The sequence below is a fragment of the Mustela lutreola genome, chromosome 9 (genome assembly GCF_030435805.1).
Source record: "Mustela lutreola isolate mMusLut2 chromosome 9, mMusLut2.pri, whole genome shotgun sequence".
Taxonomy (NCBI): Eukaryota; Metazoa; Chordata; class Mammalia; order Carnivora; family Mustelidae; genus Mustela; species Mustela lutreola.
In genome coordinates this window covers 78010562-78028556 of record NC_081298.1, presented here as the reverse complement: position 1 = coordinate 78028556, position 17995 = coordinate 78010562, and the positions used below count along the sequence as shown (strand labels likewise).

The 17995-nt window shown below is 38.7% G+C and overlaps 1 protein-coding gene across 2 annotated transcripts in view; it reads left to right on the top strand.

Annotated features, from left to right (window-relative positions):
• The first annotated feature begins 224 nt into the window (after positions 1 to 224).
• Positions 225 to 17995, top strand: part of PSME4 (proteasome activator subunit 4) — a 112728-nt gene continuing 94957 nt past the window's right edge. The window contains exon 1 of one of the 2 annotated variants that reach the window (XM_059187661.1): positions 225 to 709. In XM_059187661.1, the coding sequence (XP_059043644.1) occupies positions 468 to 709 (242 nt within the window). In that variant the 5' untranslated portion in view covers positions 225 to 467. The remainder of the gene's footprint in view (positions 710 to 17995) is intronic. The other variant, XM_059187662.1, reaches the window with a different exon arrangement.

Below are 17995 nucleotides of genomic sequence, written 5' to 3'. Positions count from 1 at the left end.
TAGCTTGGAATTCCGCCTCGTGTTTCCGGTGGGGCAGCCTCGCGCTCCGCGGGTGAGGCCCGGGGGTGGGGGCTCCGAGCCGGCCCCACCGCGAAGGAGGCGCGGCCCGCTGGGCTCCCACGGCCGCCACCACCGCCGCCACCACCTCCTCCGACGCCGTCGCTCCGCCCCGCCCCGCCCCGGAAGTGACTTGAGGCCCGTCCGGAACCTGCGGGCCCGGCTGCTGCAGCGTCACCAGCCGAGCCGGTGCGGGGCGGGCGGAGCGGCCGCTGCCGCCGCCAACGAACCGGGATCGCGCGGGGGCCAGCAGCGCGCCGGCCAGGGGAGGGGGCCCAGCGGTCGGGCCGAGGGCGACGGGCCGCCTGCGGGCGCGGGGCGACGACGACTCGGAGGAGGCGGAGCCCGGAGAGGGGTGGGGGCCGGGGAGGGTTAGGGTGGGCGGGGGTGGGGGGGGTGTCCCTAGGCTCATGGAGCCGGCCGAACGGGCGGAAGGCAGGGATCCCCCGGAGCCCGGTGGGCGTCCCGGCCCGGACCCGCGGGGCTTCGTCCCTCAGAAGGAGATCGTCTACAACAAGCTGCTGCCCTATGCCGAGCGGCTGGACGCCGAGTCAGACTTGCAGCTGGCCCAGATCAAAAGCAACCTGGGCCGGGCCGTGCAGCTCCAAGAGCTGTGGCCCGGGGGCCTTTTCTGGACCAGGAAACTCTCCACGTAAGTCTGTGCGGGCCTGTAGGGTGGGCGGGAGTGGGTGGGGAGCGTCCAGGGTGGGGGGGAGGTGGCTCTTTGTCCGTACCGGACCGCTGGACTCAACTCTGCCCCGACTCTAGCCAGTGGTCCGGGAGCATTAGTCTGAGAATCGCGACAAGAAGCTTGGGAAGCACTCAAGTGCCCTCCCTGCCACTTTCCTGCCGGACCTCCTCGGTCCTTACGAGCCCTCTGCGTCCTCCCCAGCTGCCTTTCCCCCAAGGATTCGGGTTGTTGTCTTCCGACCTGCGGGGCCCTGGGGAGCCGGAGGGCACCGGGCTCCCAGGGAAAGAGGTGAGCGGTCCCCCAAAGGTCCTCCTTGGACCTTTAAAGACTCATGGGGGAGGAGAGACAGGATTCATCTATGGGGGAGCAACTATTGACTTCTCCTGGTGCTTGCTCCGGCTTTTCCTCTACGGTCTCCGCCTCTTCGTATCCCTCAATTCATGTCTCATAACTTTCTGAATGGGTAGGAGGCCGTAGGAAACTTGTAGATTTTGCTTTTTTGGGCCTGCTCAGTCTGTGGCTTTTATTGAAATTGGTTTAAAATCAGCCCTTACCACATTCTCGGGCTGTATACGAGGCGTTAATGTTGAGAATGTTGAGTCTTGGAACGTCCGGGAAGTGTGTTTCTCTAGTTGTGACATTTCCTTTGGAAATGTGCAACCCTAAGGAAAATAGAGAGGAGAGCTGTCAGATTGTCTAGGGCATTATGAGTACCTGGCTTGTGTTATATTCTCAGATGAATATAGATGACCTAAATCAGTTTCAGTTGTTGTATTATTCTTTTATTACTGTTACTGTTTTTTTGGTTTTTTTGCACAAACATCTGGCAAACTTTAGTGCCACTGAAAGTAAGGGGGAAAGAAGTAAAAATACAGTCTGGGAGGAAAGGTTAGAGACTATATATATCCATTTATGTCCAAATAACCAGCAAGATGGGCATCTTCACTGTGTCAGAAGTACTTTTTAAGAAAGTTGTGCTTATCTTGTTTGGTTAACTGTACACAAAATCTGGTAACATTGTATGTTCATGCATGTGGGTATGGATGGATAATAAACACACAAGACATAAGTTACCTCTCCAGTGTTTACCCAAATCTGCTGAGTTAACTGGGTGATGACTCAGGGTTTTATAATGCAATAGTCTTCTCAACATTTCCTCACAGGATGATTCTTATCTGCCAGTTATTAGGGAGCCTCTGACAAATTTCTCATCTCCTCTTGACGGTGGTGGGGGGGGTAGTAATACCTTTTTAATGAAGACAAAACTAAAACACTTAATTTACCCTTTTCACAGAGTGACATAAAATGTGAAGGTTAACAGCTCTTCCCTGATTAGAGAATGGAGAAGTTTGTGTATTTAGGATTAATAGGAGACTTTGGGTAAAAAAAGAAATGCAACTGGGGGAAGAACCACTTTCAGTCAAAACAGAGAAATGTTTTTTAATTGATTAACATCAAATGATATTTCAAGTGAACCTCCTATGTGTTTGTGTTACTTAGGCACAATAAAAATAAAGTTATTTTGTTAGTTCCAGTAATTCCTGCATTTTGATCACTCTTGTTAGATTTACCAGAGAATAACCATTTTAGAGGACACAGCTTTTAAGATTTTATTTTTTATTTGACAGAGAGAGAGAGATCACAAGCAGGCAGAGAGGCAGGCAGAGAGAAGGGGGACAGGCCCCCTACTGAGCAGAGAGCCTGATGTGATGCGGGGCTTGAGCCCAGGACCCCGAGATCATGACCCTAGCCTGACCCTAGCCAAAGGCAGAGGCTTAACCCACTGAGCCATCCAGGCGCCCTAGGACACAGCTTTTAAATGCACAGTGTAGAAGTATACCAATGTGTGAATGCATCTGCTTTGGGTTTCTGAATCTGGAATCTACACAGATTTAAGCATTGTTTTCTGACATATTACTAAGCTTGGCAAATTAGCACCTAGAGTTGTATTATTTTTGGCTTGTTAAGTATAAGTAGCTTTTACCTAGAAATGGCTAAAAATACAGTGGAGACAGTCCTTGGTGTTTAGGCTAGATTGCAGTTAATAAGTCTTATTAGCCTGTGAACCCCGAACCATTCAGTGCTGTCAGAGGTTTATTTTGGAACAGTGGTTAAATGCTGCAAACTGATTCTCAGGATTGCACTATGAGACATTTTGAACTTGGTGGGACATGTTGTGATCTTGGTTGTATTTTTTTTTTTTCCTAAGTCATGTTAAGGTGACCTGTTTATAGTTGCACTTGTTTTTTAATGAGCCTTGTGTGTTGCACAAGTTTACATCTAAATGATGCCAGCTGTCAATTACCTGAGTAGTGATCATATTTAGCACTTTGTAGAGGAATGGAAAGTAGTAATGAAAATAAAATCTAACTTTTACCAGTAGCTCTGTGATTGTGGGAAGGTTCCTTTAATTGTGTGTTTCGGTATTCTTGTGAAAGAAATGAGGGGGTTGGACTAAGTAATTCCTGAGAAACATTCCTGGTCTGGTATTTTGTGACTTTATTTTTTATCCTGTAGAGCCTCAAATAGGCCAGTGTGTATCTTTCTGCAAGGACTATTTGAGCAGCTTGTAAAGTACTGGAAGTAGTTGTATATATAGATCAAGCCCATTCCTAAAGAAGACCAGAGTGTAAATGCTGTTCAGAGGCACTGGGACTGGATCCGGACCAGAAGTGTACACTCCTAATCTGGGCATCACAGGTCTGTGTCGGGTAGAGTTCTGGTTTGGGGATACTCAGGCTCCAGCTCCCTTTTTTTTTATTTTTTACCTCACTTAGGTACTAACCATCATTCTGTTTTGATCCATTTCCGAGACAATGGGTCTGTGTAACATCTCTGTGAAGAAAGGTTATTTCTGCATGCTTTAAAAATTGGCCCTGTGGTAAAATAAAAGCTCTCTTGTATGGACAAGCTAAAGTATTAGAGACATAATGTGAGGTAATATCAGAGGGAATGTTTTTAAGAAGCAGGGAAACAAATTGGGAGAAGAGAGGCACAAACCTAATGGTCTTTGGGAAACAGCAGTAAACACAGTTTTCTGGACTCGAAGTGAAAGATGTTGATGGATAACTGGTATAGTCCATGTAGAGAATGACGGAGTCGAAGAAGGATAATCCTGAAACTTGCTTTTTTTCCCCCTTGTCTCTCTGGACCTTTCATGTGAGGTAGTGAGGTCTAGTTTAAAGACATCAGTTATCTATACCTGGCTTTGCTGTGAACATTCTTACCATCTTGGTCTTGTTTAACCTCTCTCAGCTTTAGGGTCCTCTTTTGGAAAGTGGGAGGAGTGTAGACTTTTTGTGGTTTTTCAAACTTAAAACTTATCCATGAACTGTTCTATAAAAGCAAAATCTTAAACCTGGTATTGGGCTCCTTGGACAGGATAAAGTTGTACTGATTTTTTTTTTCTTTCTTTTTAACAGTTTAGTGATCACATAACCCCCTAAAGCCTGCTCAGGGCTCTGAAACATACTGCTTGAAAAATCATTGAGTTAGTCCCAAAGGGCCTTTCTAGCTTTCTGTTCCTTTAAAATGATCTGGAGGAGGGAAAACAAGTGAATAGCCTACTATTTCCTACAAGTTTACCCCATCCATAATGCTTTCTTTTTTTTAAGCAGAATTTTGATTTTAGTGAAGGATGTGCACTTGGTGTATTATGAAACAAATTTAAATGTCTTACTTGTCTTAATGATGAAATGTTATATTCTGTGCTGTTTTATTACAATGAAATGACTCTATTATACTGACAAATCATTTCATTTGCTAATTAAACTGTAACTTCCTTGTTTAATTATTATTAAGAACATGATTAGCCTTCCTGGATAGGAATTGGATTATCCCAGTTGAAACCACATAATGTTTTTAATTAGATTACATAACCACCGGAAACTTAAGTTTAGTCAAGATATGAATTATCAAATACACTGAACTTCTTTTGTGGAAAGTAATAATCTGACCACAAGAGCACCCAAATTTGTATCATCTCTGTGTTGGGGGAGAAAGTAGAAAATGCTAACCACCGAATCTCAGCTATTAACATGATGTACTTATTTGGATATCTAATGTTTAAGTATTGAAATTGTGAAGTACACGATAAATAGAAGTGCTTTTTACTTGTAAAAAGTCTTGAAATCTTGACAGATTACCACATTAATCAGTGAGAACCAGTTAGGGAAAATAGTGGAAAAGTTTGCCCTTTGTTATTATATGACCCCAATCAAAACAGGAACTAGAATTTCTTTGTTGAATTGATTTGAAAGCTGGTTTTCCATAGAAAAAGCAAAGTAAGTTAATTAAATTATTTGGGGGGACATGAATTTTTCTGACAGAGTTGTATAAGAGCACAATAAACTGTCCTTCACGTTTCTTTCTTTCTTTTTTTTTTTTTTAAAGATTTTACTTATTTATTTGACAGAGATCACAAGTAGGCAGAGAGGCAGGCAGAGAGAGAGGGCGGATGCAGGCTCCCTGCTGAGCAGAGAGCCTGATGCGGGGCTTGACTCCAGGACCCTGCGATCACGACCTGAGCAGAAGGCAGAGGCTCTAACCCACTGAGCCATCCAGGCACCCCTCTTTTTTTTTTTTTTCTCTTTAAATTAACTAACTTTAGTTTTTAGAGCAGCTTTAGGTTCAGAGCAAAATTGAGCAGATAATACAGATATCCCCTTTACCTACATATGTACACATTGAATTTTTCATAGCCATCTCAAACTTAGATATTTTATGTATGTATATTTGAGGCCCTTCCCATTTTTCAAACACCTTTTTAGTTTCTTTCTTGTCTTACTTTCATTCTTTCTTTTTTTCTTTTTCAAGTAGGTGCCATGCCTGATTTGGGGCTTGAACTCATGACTTAGATTAAGAGTCATATCCTCCCATTGACAGCAAGTCAGACTTCCCTCAAGAAGCTTTCTTAATCATTCTTTTAAAGCACCTTGTCAATTTCTTCTCACTATAACTAGTGAGGATGTTTTTGGAGAATTTCGTTTGTCAATATATATGATTTGAATAGTTTTTGAATACTTTTAAAATTTATTTTGCTTTAAACGTTTTTTTATCGTGGAACATAGCAAACATGTACAAGGGAAGACAATAGTCTAGTGAACTCCAGGTACCCATAATCTGTCTTCAATTATCAACTCATGGCCAGTCATGTTCCTTCCACTTTCATGCACCCCACCCTCCCTGCATTGTGTTTGAAGCATATTACTCCATTCATAAGTGCTTCCAGTATGTATCCGCAAAGGAAAAGGAATTAAACCAAAAAAGTCAATACTGATGCCATTCTCAAACTTAGGAAAATGAACAATAATCCAACATCACTTTGATCAATCTCATGAAATTCTACTTACAGAATTTGTGGTTTTAATTCTGAGTTTCCATTTCCATTGTTTTGTCTAAGGTTTACTGCAGACAGACTCCATGGACAATGATTTATAATACAGCTTATTAATGAACATTTGTGTATTTTGGCATCTTTCTTCTCCCCCTCTTAACTGCGGAGACATAGAATCCGTCCTGGGGCAACTAGGACTTCCTTGAATTCTCCATTTTAAAAACAAAGATACTGAGGTCCTTATAAGGTTAATACATAGTTGGATGCAAAGGAGTAGCGGCAGGAGTCTTGAACAAATATTTTCTGAGTGCTTTGTTGGGGGCAGGCACTGGTTTGGGCTCTTTGGATATGTTAGTGAAAGATGTCTGCCCTTTTGGGAAATTCCAGTGCTTTTCTCTAAGCACAAATTTTTGTTCTTTAAGGACAGCCTTGGCAAGTCATAGCTCCATCAAGAAACTTGAGGAAAGAAAATATGAATTCTAAGTGCATTACTTAAAAAAATTCTTTTTCTGACCAGTATGTTTTAATGCCCTAAATGGAGGCACTGAGAAGGGCAGTTAGGGGAAAAAATTAGTGAAACAGTACCATTTCTTGTTCAGAAATGTGAATGTATCATTTAAAAACAATTTTCCAAGTGGTCTTGCTCCAGTAAATTGTCTTTGAAGTACATGTTCTTGACTGAAGTAAAATGGAGGCAGTTTCTTGTGTTTTTAAGGGATGCTTATTTATTTAGTAGTAAATACGGGTACAACTTCTTCACCCATTTTCTCATTTTGAAACCTGCGTGTTTACTTTTCTGTTAAATGAAACATTTCTAGTGAATCTTCTCTCACTGCTCTCCTTTTCTCCTTTTTTTTTTTTTTTAATTTTCAATTTTTTATAAACATACATTTTTATCCCCAGGGGTACAGGTCTGTGAATCGCCAGGTTTACACACTTCACAGCACTCACCAAAGCACATACCCTACTTTTTCTCCTTCTTTTTTTTTAAAGATTTTATTTATTTATTTATTTATTTGACAGACAGAGATCACAAGTAGGCAGAGAGGCAGGCAGAGAGAGAGGAGGAAGCAGGCTCCCCGCCGAGCAGAGAGCCCGATGCGGGACTCCATCCCAGGACCCCGGGATCATGACCCGAGCAGAAGGCAGAGGCTTTAACCCACTGAGCCACTCAGGCACCCCACTTTTTCTCCTTTTTAATACAAAATCCAAATCTGTGTTTTTTTCCAACCTGTGTAGAAAATTAGATCAAAATCTCATACAGTGTGAATGGCAAGCTGAGAACAGGGTAATAAAAGCAACAACAAGCAAACACCATTAATAAGCAAACCGTTAATATTCATTGACACAGCCACTGGAATGTTAAAAGCAGCACATACTATAAATATTCCCATTTGGAATCTTGAGGTTGGCTACTTCCATATTCGGCCTACACTCAGCATTTCTTCCCTTTTAGTGCACTCTCTTGATCCCTTGTTAGTGCTTTTGTAGTCTTTGTGTATTATCTTCCCTCTACTGTGAGCCTTCTTGAGGTCAGTGTCCTCTATGTTTACTTCCTTTTCTCCTCTCCCAGCATTTACTGCAGTGGTACAGCAGTGTGTATACATTCCTTTGTACTCAATGATATTGTAATTAATTTTTTTGTTCTTTGTAAACTAAAGCGTTATGGAATTCTAAGAAATTACTACGTACACGGTCAAAATGGAGAAAAGAACTATGGGATGAGATCTAGTTTAATATGGGATTCAAAAGAAACTTAAACATTTAGTAAAAGAAATGGAGGGAAGGAGCACTTTGGTTAAAGAGGAGAATGGTGTGTTTCATAATCAAAAGTGGGAGTCTGGGGGAGTGGGTTTAGCAAAGTTAATTAGAGAAGAAAGCAGATTATATTGGTTGCATTGATGAGTTTGAGACTTTATTTAAAAATAAATCTGTAGTAATTGTTATGTTTAAATATTTAATGCTAAATAATTTAGAGTGTAGTTAATACAGTTTTTGAATAGGTGAACCATACAGTTTTGGTAGTGATCATCACCTTTTTATGCTAGTTTTTTTTTCACCCCCAAAATAATTAGATCCTAAATTTTAGAGTCTAAAAATAAAGAGGTGCCTGGCTGGTTCCATTAGAAGAACCTGCAATTAATTCTTGATCTCAGGGTTATGAGTTGGAGTCCCACATTAGGTGTAGAGATTACTTAAAAAGAAAAAAAAGCTTAAAAAAAATTCAAAATCTGGTAAATATTTTTCCCTTCCCATGAAAAAAAAGTAACACTATTGCATCTGTGAAATGGGTTTGAGAATAGTATTGTAGTTCAAATAAATTGGAAACTGCTTAAGAATTATTAAAAATGCTTTCTAATCTCCTAATGGTGAGTACTCTAAAAGAAATGTGTTAGTAATCTTTGGGCTCTCAAATATGAGTATTTCATCTTGTTTTCTGACATACTTCTTTTTTAAACCAAAGATGAAATAGAAGCTTTTAGAGTAAGAAACTTTATGAATGCAATCTTTTGCATTAGAGTGTTTATATTTTGGGCAGATTCCTAAAGAGTTTATGAAGGAAGGTGGGTTACTTCCAGACATCTCAGTAAGTAAAATATTGTCAAATTTCTGTCAACATATACCAAACAGAGGTTTCTATTTTGTGTATGGCAGGAAAACAGTTATCATTTAACAAATTCTGGAATGATTTAAAATGTGGTTTTTTAAAAAAAGATTTTATTTATTTATTTGACAGAGAGAGGGATCACAAGTAGGCAGAGAGGCAGGCAGAGAGAGGGGGAAGTAGGCTCCTCGCTGAGCAGAGAGCCCAATGCGGGGCTTGATCCCAGCACCCTGAGATCATGACCTGAGCTGAATGCAGAGGTTTAACCCACCTAGCCACCCAAGCTCCCCTAAAATGTGATTTTTTAAAAATCATAATTAAATGGGCAAGTATCTTAAAACTTTTCATTTTGTGGGGCTTTTTTTTTTTTGTAGTTTGTATGGTCTCACTATTTTTCATCTGTATGTTCATTCATTAGTGCTTAATAGAGAATTTTTCAATTGTGGGTTATGACCAAAGGATTGTGAAATCATTTTAGTTTTTTCTTTTGAGGGGTTTGTTTGTTAGTAAACTAAATTAGAGTTATTAGAGTAAACTTAGAAGTAATAAGGGTGAATGTTTATGACCTTAATTTCAGGTTTTTATATGAGCTTTTTTTTTCCCAGTTTTATACATGTTTATGTATGTACTGGGTTATATATTTATAACAGTGGATTGTGACTCCCAAAATATGAAAGCTACTGATTTTACAGGTTTCTGTAATTCAGATCATCGGGTCAACACCTACACCTTGAGGCACAAAGATAAAAGGGATAAAAATGAAAAGTTGCAGCAGTTTAAAAAATTAGTCAACTGGGTGATCTTATACGAGAGCATTAGTTAATAGATTATTGAATGAGTGGCATACATACGACCTACCATATGTTGAGGCCTCAGAGTGTGCCAGCACTATGCTAATGACTTTATATTCATTATTTCACTTAATTTTCACAAACAACCCTATGAATTGTAGGTATGTTTGTTATCCCAGTTTTACCCTTGAGGAAATGAAACTTAGTGAGGTAATGTATTAGCTGATTTGTCTGATGACCACAGGGCTTTCTCTTAACCATGTGTCCCCAGAGGAAGCAAACTCCCAGGCTGTATAGCCTAAGAAGGCTACCTGGGGAAGAACTGCACCTGAGTCTTGAGGTGGAATTTGGTTAGGTAAGCAGGAATTTTGAGAAAGCCATTTAAACATGGGGGAAGAGAGATATGAACAAGTTGACCCCGTAACTGTTAAAGTAGGTGCTTGGAGCATTATACTGAAAGACTTAAGTTATCTGTGTCCTTCTAGGCTTTATGCTCCAGGACCATTTGTTACTTTCCATTCCCTTTTGCTATGTCTGGCTCTTAACTGGCATTCAGTAAAGCATTTCAAGAGGTGAATGCTCCTTGTCCATGACTCCAGAGAGAAGCAACTGGGAAAAGTAGAGAGGAATCATTATTAGATATTAATAGGGAATGCCTGTTCTACTCCAGAAATTGTCATGTCAGTTTTAATAAGTCATAAAGAATATAACTCTGAAATATAATATGCTGAAGCTCTGATGAGAATGTTTAGCCTGTGGTATAGAAAGGATAAAGAGAAGAGTGTGTACCTCAGACCTCCTTGTCTATTTAGAGCCTTCCATCAGAAATACTATACTTGGTAAAAATAATAGACCTGTTTTATAGTGTGTTTCGGAAACCTGCTCAATATTTTAAGGCCAGTTTGCTTAATTTGGTAAAATATTTATTGTTAGTTTAAAGGATTTTTTTTTCTTTTAAAGATAGAACTAGTTCTCGTGAGCTCTTTTTAATTATAAAAGCCAGTATATTTCTCAAGATATACATTTGGTCAACCAAAAAAATGTTTCTCAGAACGCCCACCTTGTTTCAGTCTTTGGTTAGAGTTGAGGGTTTACATGTGTATATAGGCATGTCCCTGTCATCCTTACCTGTCAGTCATCTGAAGAAATACAATAATATATACATGTATAACTCCAGTAAGAAATAGAACAAAACACTCAGTTTGGTATAAGCTATTAAAGGACAGAGAGGACAGAGATAGCAATTTTGGTTGGGAATGAAGGAAGACTCTGCGAAAGAGGAGAACTTAAGGATAGCTAGGCTTCTAAGGATATGAACAACTAATTCACAAGAAAATATATAGTAAGCAAATATCTTAAGGTACATTTACACTCATAACTAAAGAAATACTATTTGAAGCAGATTATATTTTATTTTTAATAATTTAAATCGATTTTAAACCATATCTGTTCTCCAGTCAGTCTGTAAAGGTGCAGTGGTTCTCGAATGTAGTGAAATGTCCGGGAAGCATACAAACAACAGGTCCTTGGGGCTCCACTGTAGATCAGTTAAATCAGAATGTCTTTCTTGTAGATTAGTCAGTTACTCACCACCATAACCTTGTGAGGAAACCTAGGCTTTACAAATAGATTAAATGACTTGCCCAAGGGACTGGCCTAGAGCACTTTGAATTCTCTGCAAATTTGTAGAATCTTGCTGCTCCTGCTGGCTTGGCTGTTGTGTTGAAATCAATAAATATTCTGGCTATTCAGAGTTGATTATGATGTTGGGAGTTGCAAAGTATTCTAGAGCATAGCAACATAAGATATTCTCCACTTTAGATAAGTCCTAATTTGCCTTTCTTCCATATCAGCAGACACTTAGAATTGATATCCTTTTTTGTTTTTTGTTTTGTTTGTTTTGTGATGGTGTATTCCTTTTCTTGATCCTCAGCTTGACCTCTTTGGAAGTGAAATGAAAGAGTAAGGAACATTCTCTTGATTGTGTCTTTTTGTCACAGAATGCTGTTTTGCTCTTCCTCTGCCTAGACCTGTCTCCTGTGCCTGTTCCTGCCTCTTTCCTCAAATGGCTCAGATTTTCTTGACCCTCGGTTGCTTATTCAGAGTGATGATGGCTTTCTAATCTTTCAAGATTCAGTTCAGTGGACAACTCATCTATGATGAAACATTGGTTAAAAAAAAAAATCACAAAACTCTACTTCATTTGTCTCCCTTATTTCTGTATATTTCGTTTTCCAGTACATATTTCGTCACATCTAGAAAGGCATTTTGAATACGTGGGTTATTGAGTGAAAAGAGAAAGGGGGATTTATGAGAAAAGCCTACATTTTATCTGTTCATTCACTCTTCCTAGTAATGAGAAGCTGTATCTGCATTTTTAATATTATGTGTTACGATGCAGGAGTTAGTCCCGTAATCAAGTCAAGATAATTAATTCCTGATCTTCTGGCTTTCTCCGCACATTTTGGCTTTCTAAATTTTTTCATTGGTGATATCTTAGGAACAGAAGGAAAAGACATTAAAGTGTGGAGGAAGTTTTGTTTTGTTTTGTTTTGTTTTGTTCTGGTTAGAGGGAAGAGGTTTTTTAGGAATCTCATTGACAAGTATTTTAAAGCAAATAAAATGACCATGACCATTGTCAGGTATGAAGACATAGTTTTAAAAATTCTTATGTCTCACCATTTATTCAGATACTTTACATTTTAGTACAGTTTTATTGTTTTAAAATGTAATTCCTATACATTTCTCTTAGAGAAGTTTCCTTTTTTAAAAGATTTTATCTGAGAGAGAGAGAAAATGAGCGGGGAGAGGGGGGGCTAAAGAAGAGGGACAGGGAGAAGCAAAGTCCCTGCTGAGCAGGCGCCGTTTCAGAGAAATTTCTAATTAATCTTTTTGTTGATATTATGAATGGCAATTTACCTCCATTCACCACTATTTTTTACCTGGTTACTGTAAGGTAGGCTGCCGATTTCAAGAAACATAGTCTATGGCTTTTCTTATTCAGTCTAAAAGCGGGATTTTTTGTTGCTGATTTTAGATGTTTTAGGGAAAATCATAGCATTGATGACAACATCGTTTTACCCTTCCTGAAACAGTTACCCCTATTTGTGTTTCCTAGTTTGCTCTTTAATCCCTAGATTCAGAATAATGCTAAGTAATAACAGTAAGAATAGTCATTATTGTCTTGAATCTGGTTTTAAAGGTTGTGCCTTTAAAGGTGTTTGGTTTTAAAGGAAGTGCTTCTTAGAGGGGGAATGCCCTAAAACAGATCTTGGCTATTGAATTTTTAAGACTATGTGTTTTTAAATAATTTGGTTACTTTTTGTTATACTGTGTTAATATTTTTTAATTTATATTTTATTATAATTAGACCTTTTGGCCAGAATAATGTCCGTATTAGAATAAAGTGAGTTTGTGACCTGTTTTCTAGATATTCCATAGAAGATTAAAAAGAGGGCACAGCTTCTGTAATCTCAGTTTTTGTTTTAAAGTCAGCTTTATTAATTATATAATTTTAATTACTTTTAGTTGAAGTCTGATTGAAATGTTAGAGACATACAGTCATTGATTTTGTTGCTGCTATTCAGCATATAAAATTTCATTTTCTTTTTTTTTTTAAGATTTTATTTATTTATTTGACAGAGATCACAAGCAGGCAGAGAGGCAGGCACAGAGAGAGAGAGAGGAGGAAACAGGCCCCCCGCTGAGCAGAGAGCCCAATGTGGGGCTCGATCCCAGAACCCTGGAATCATGACCTGAGCCGAAGGCAGAGGCTTTAACCCACTGAGCCACCAGGCACCCCTAAAATTTCATTTTCTTTATCAAGACTAGTTATCATGTATATGGTATACATGATATACATGTATGGTGATGTTAATAGCCATTGTACATTCTTTAGAGATTGCAAAATGGTTCTTTGCTTATTAGCTGAAGTTCTCTAAAAAACTTTTATACCTGAACTACTGTTTACCCTGAGGTACAATTCCTGTAGAAACCAGGATAAATGTTTCATTGGTTCTCTTTATTTACCAGTTTTTTTTTTTAAAGATTTATTAATTTTAGAGTGAGAGGGGGAGGAGAGCACGTTCCCATGCAAGCAGGGGTAGGAGAGAAGGAGAGAATCTCAAGCAGACTCCCAGCAGATTCCCAGCTGAGCATGGGCTCCTTGGAGGTAGTGCTTAATCTAACCGCCGAAATCACAACCTGAGCTGAAATCCAGAGTCCAAGGCTTAACAGATTGAGCCACCCAGGCACCCTGTTTACCAGTTTTTAAGATAAATGATTTGGTTCGATACCATTCTTCAAGGGCATAACCTGTGGGGTTTTCTTTTGTTTGTATTTAATATTTTTTAGTTTCATTATGAACTCAATGGATTTAAACATACATTGCAGTCAGTTACCATGGTTCATGCTCTGATGTCATTTTTGGTTAGTGAGAACCATACAACTTGAATTCTGTGCTGTTTTAAGCAGGACTTTAGTAATTTTGATAAGGGCTGTTTTTATTAAGGGAAACGTAGAAATGCAGAAATATTCATTACCTGATCTTAAACATCGTATTTTATAACAAAAATTTGATATGAAATGTTTTTACATGTTAATTCTAATTACAAAAATAATGCCTTCTTACTTTAGAAAGTTAGAACAAACAAAGTTATAGAGGAGAACATGAAAATCACTCTGTTTTACCACATAGAGGTAATGTGTTATGGTGTTTATTTTATCTTTTAATCTTAATGTATGATTATGTATTTTTCTCTGATTATATTCATATATGTTTTGTATCCTGCTTTTTAAAAAAAATATTTTTGGGGGGGGCACCAGGATGGCTTAGTTGGTTAAGCGCCTGCCTTCAGCTCAGGTCATGATCCCAGAGTCCTAGGATTAAACCCCACATTGCTCTCCTTCCATGTTCTCTCTCTTAAGTAAATAAATAAATCTTTAAAAACAAGAAAGATTTTATTTATTTGAGAGAGAGAATGTGAGCAGGGCAGAGGGAAAGGGAAAAACAGGCTCCTTGCTCTCGGTGTTTGGTCCCAGGACCCCCAGATCATGACCTGACACAAAGGCAGATGCTGAACCTGCTGAGCCACCCAGGTGCCCCTTGTATCCTGCTTTTTTTCTTTATATGACATTTCATTTCATATCCACTAAAGTTCTTTAAAACCATAATTTTAAATGACTACATATTATCTAATGGCATAAACTAGAATTTAACAAACTATTCTCTTACGTCAGCTTCCTTTTCTTTTCCCCCAGGAGAATTTTACTGCGCATGTGGGTTGGCATTATGACTTTGATTTTCTAGGTTATTACTTAGGATGTACTGCTAGATGTGGGTTGTTTTGTTTTCCCTTAAGGTTTATTTATTTATTAGAGAGAGAGAGCACGAACAAGGGTGGGAGAGTGGCAGAGGAAGAGGGAGAGGATCTCAAGCAGACTCCCTACTGAGCGCGGAGCCCAAATCCAGAATCAGATGCTCCACCATCAACTGACTGAGCCACCCAGGCAACCCTAGATGTAGAATTTTTTAAAAGCGATTGAGTGCAGCCTGCGGTTTCCTGCTTCGCCCTCTGCCCCTCCCCCGCTTAGTGCAAGCACGTTATCTTTCTCTCTCTCTCTCAAATAAATAAAATCTTTCAAAAAAATTTATAAGTGTTTTAAATGAATATAGTTAAACTCTGGTTTTTAAATTTTATAGGTAAAATTCCTTTTTTTTTTTTTTTGGTCTTTTGACTAGGACTACCCAAAATAAAGCATTTACTTAAGATTAAATGTCATTACTAAATGTTGTACATGTTTTATAATTACAAATAGTCGTAAAGTTCTGAAATGATGTTAATTTTACTTGATTGATGGATACAGTTAGAACCTTAGAAACCCAGTGATTGCCTTGAAGAAAAATAACTGGTGAATGACAAAGCTTGTATGAAAACCAGTATTTTTAGCCTCTCGTCAAGCTCTAATTCTTAGTTCATTTCAGTAATGTATAATTTTATATTACTTTAAACTTCCTTGTAATGAATACTAAACTATGTTCAGGATGTATGGTAGAAAAAACCTTGACAGTATTCCATGCTTTATTAAATAGCTACTGTTCCTGGTATGCTACTGCCTTTCTTTCCTTGAGATTAAAAATTAAAGCATTTGATTAATACACTGTAAGGTTGGGAGGAGGAAGGAAGCAGGTAAAAAGTGCTTTTGTATTATCTTTCATAGTTTTTCGCTCCTCTGGGAGGATGGAACATAATGACATCATCTGTATATTTTGGATAATTTAAGAAATACTCTGTTTAAAAGATCAATCATGATTGTTACCAAGGTTTTCAAGTAATTTGAGACATCTAATAATAATTTTTAGTTCTAAAACTTGAAGTGAAAATTAATTGGAAAAAAAATGTCATCTCTTAATATGGTCAAAAATAGGATTTTTGAACATAAATATACAGAAGAACCAACTGGAGTAATTATTGAAAAATGAAGGTTCTTAGTCTCCACCCTGAGTTTTTCTTTTTTTATTTCTTTTTTTTTTTTTTTTTTTAAACAATTTTATTGCATTTCACACTCCTGGTATTTTAATGGTCTGGATTTAAGATGGAACTCAGGTATATGCATTTTAAACAGTCTAATAGACATTTACTAGGTAATATCAAGGCACTTTTTCCAAAGTGGATATACGAGTTTATACACCGACATTCACACATGAAAGGTCCAGTTGTTCTACATTCTCACCCAAACCAGATACTATTAGGCATTTTAGTTTTAGCCAATCTGGTGGGTGTGAAGTGGTACCTTACTGTTGTTTTTAATTTGCTTTTACTGGTGAGTAAGGGTGTTGAGTATCTTTACATATACTTATTAGTCATCTCTATGTTGTCTTCTCAGAAATGCCTACCTGAGTCTTTTGTGTCTTTGGGGCACCTGGGTGGCTCAGTGGGTTAAAGCCTCTGCCTTCGGCTCAGGTCGTGATCCCAGGGTCCTGAGATCGAGCCCCACATTGGGCTCTCTGCTCAGTGGGGAGCCTTCTTGCCGCCCCCCCTCCCCGCCTCTGCCTGCCTCTCTGCCTGCTTGTGATCTCTGTCAAATAAATAAATAAAATCTTTTTAAAAATAAATTTAAATGGGTTGTTTAAATGGGTTTACTGATTTGAAGGAGTCCTTATGTAATTGGGAGTTCTCAGGTGGTTGTATCTAAATATCAGATTGGGCTTTTCGCTTTTTTTTTTTTTTTTAAAGATTTTATTTAGTGCTCACTTCGGCAGCACATACACTATGATTTTATTTATTTGAGTGAGAGCTAGAGAGAGAGAACACACAGAGGAAGAGAGAGAAAGAGAAGCAGGCTCCCCACTGAGCAGGCAGTCAGTGTGGGACTTGATCCCAGTCCCCTGGGACCATGACCTGAGCCAAAAGCAGATGCTTAACTGACTGAGCCACCCGGTGCCCCTGAATTTCTCAGTTTTTATGAAAAACAATTATTAATTTTCTTCTTGTACTTTTTGTGCTCTTCAGAATGACTATTTCTTGGACTGCATTTTGAGAAATGCTGAGACAAGAACCACTTTCTGGTTGACAAGAACTGTTTCCTGGTTGACAGGGAAAATAGGTTTCTTTCTGAGTAATCCCCTAATATCTCTAGTTTTGTCAGCAGTTCTACCTCCTCTAGGAATCCCCCTGTTGGTCTCTTCGTTTCATAATACTAAATTTGAGGCTCTGAATTTTGTGTTCCTAATGTTAAGCATATAGTTCTTTCTATTGCAGTAAATGCAATGGACTATAGCTAAATTATTTTGGTGGCTTAGAGCCATGTTTCCCCATTTTTTTCCCCCAGAAGTATCCTAGCCACAGAGAGGAGTAAGTACAGAACCCCAGGGGCATCCCCAGTCCTGGCTAGACCTGAAGTAGAAGTAGCCACTGAAAGCAAAGGATGGCTCTTTGAACTCTGCTCCGTGTAGTTTTTAGGAGTATAGTTTGCTTTCATTTGAAAGTAGCATAGATTCTTTTACTTCAGAATTTAGAGTGAACTTGAGGGGAGGCTGCAAGAGGCTATACCACATTTATTCAGCATCTTCAAATACCTCTGGTAGCCCTGGGCTTTGGGTTTTTATATATTGCCTTCGCTATTCCATTTGCTTTACCAGCCCACTGTAGTTAAGAAACTTGCATGGTGATTACTAGCAGAAGCAAAAGAGTATCTCGCTTTCATTGCTCTGCTGCCTGTACTATGGGGTCACAGGGTTCTAAGGTGAAATCATGGGATTGTATCTTGAAACAACAGAAAAGAGCTGAATGAATAAATAAATACACAACAGTGTGAGAAAATGAAAAAGTTTTTATGTTTTTAGTGGACCAAGAATTTTGAGGAATTTATGGAAAGGAAAAGCAGTTAGATATCCTAATTTTAGAAGTTAAGAGTTCATTTTGATCCTAGCTATTGGGGAAGTGCTAAAGACCATATAAGGAATATTAATTTTCTGCTGGTTTATGTATTTGTCTGTAAAATGATTATTTCTCAAG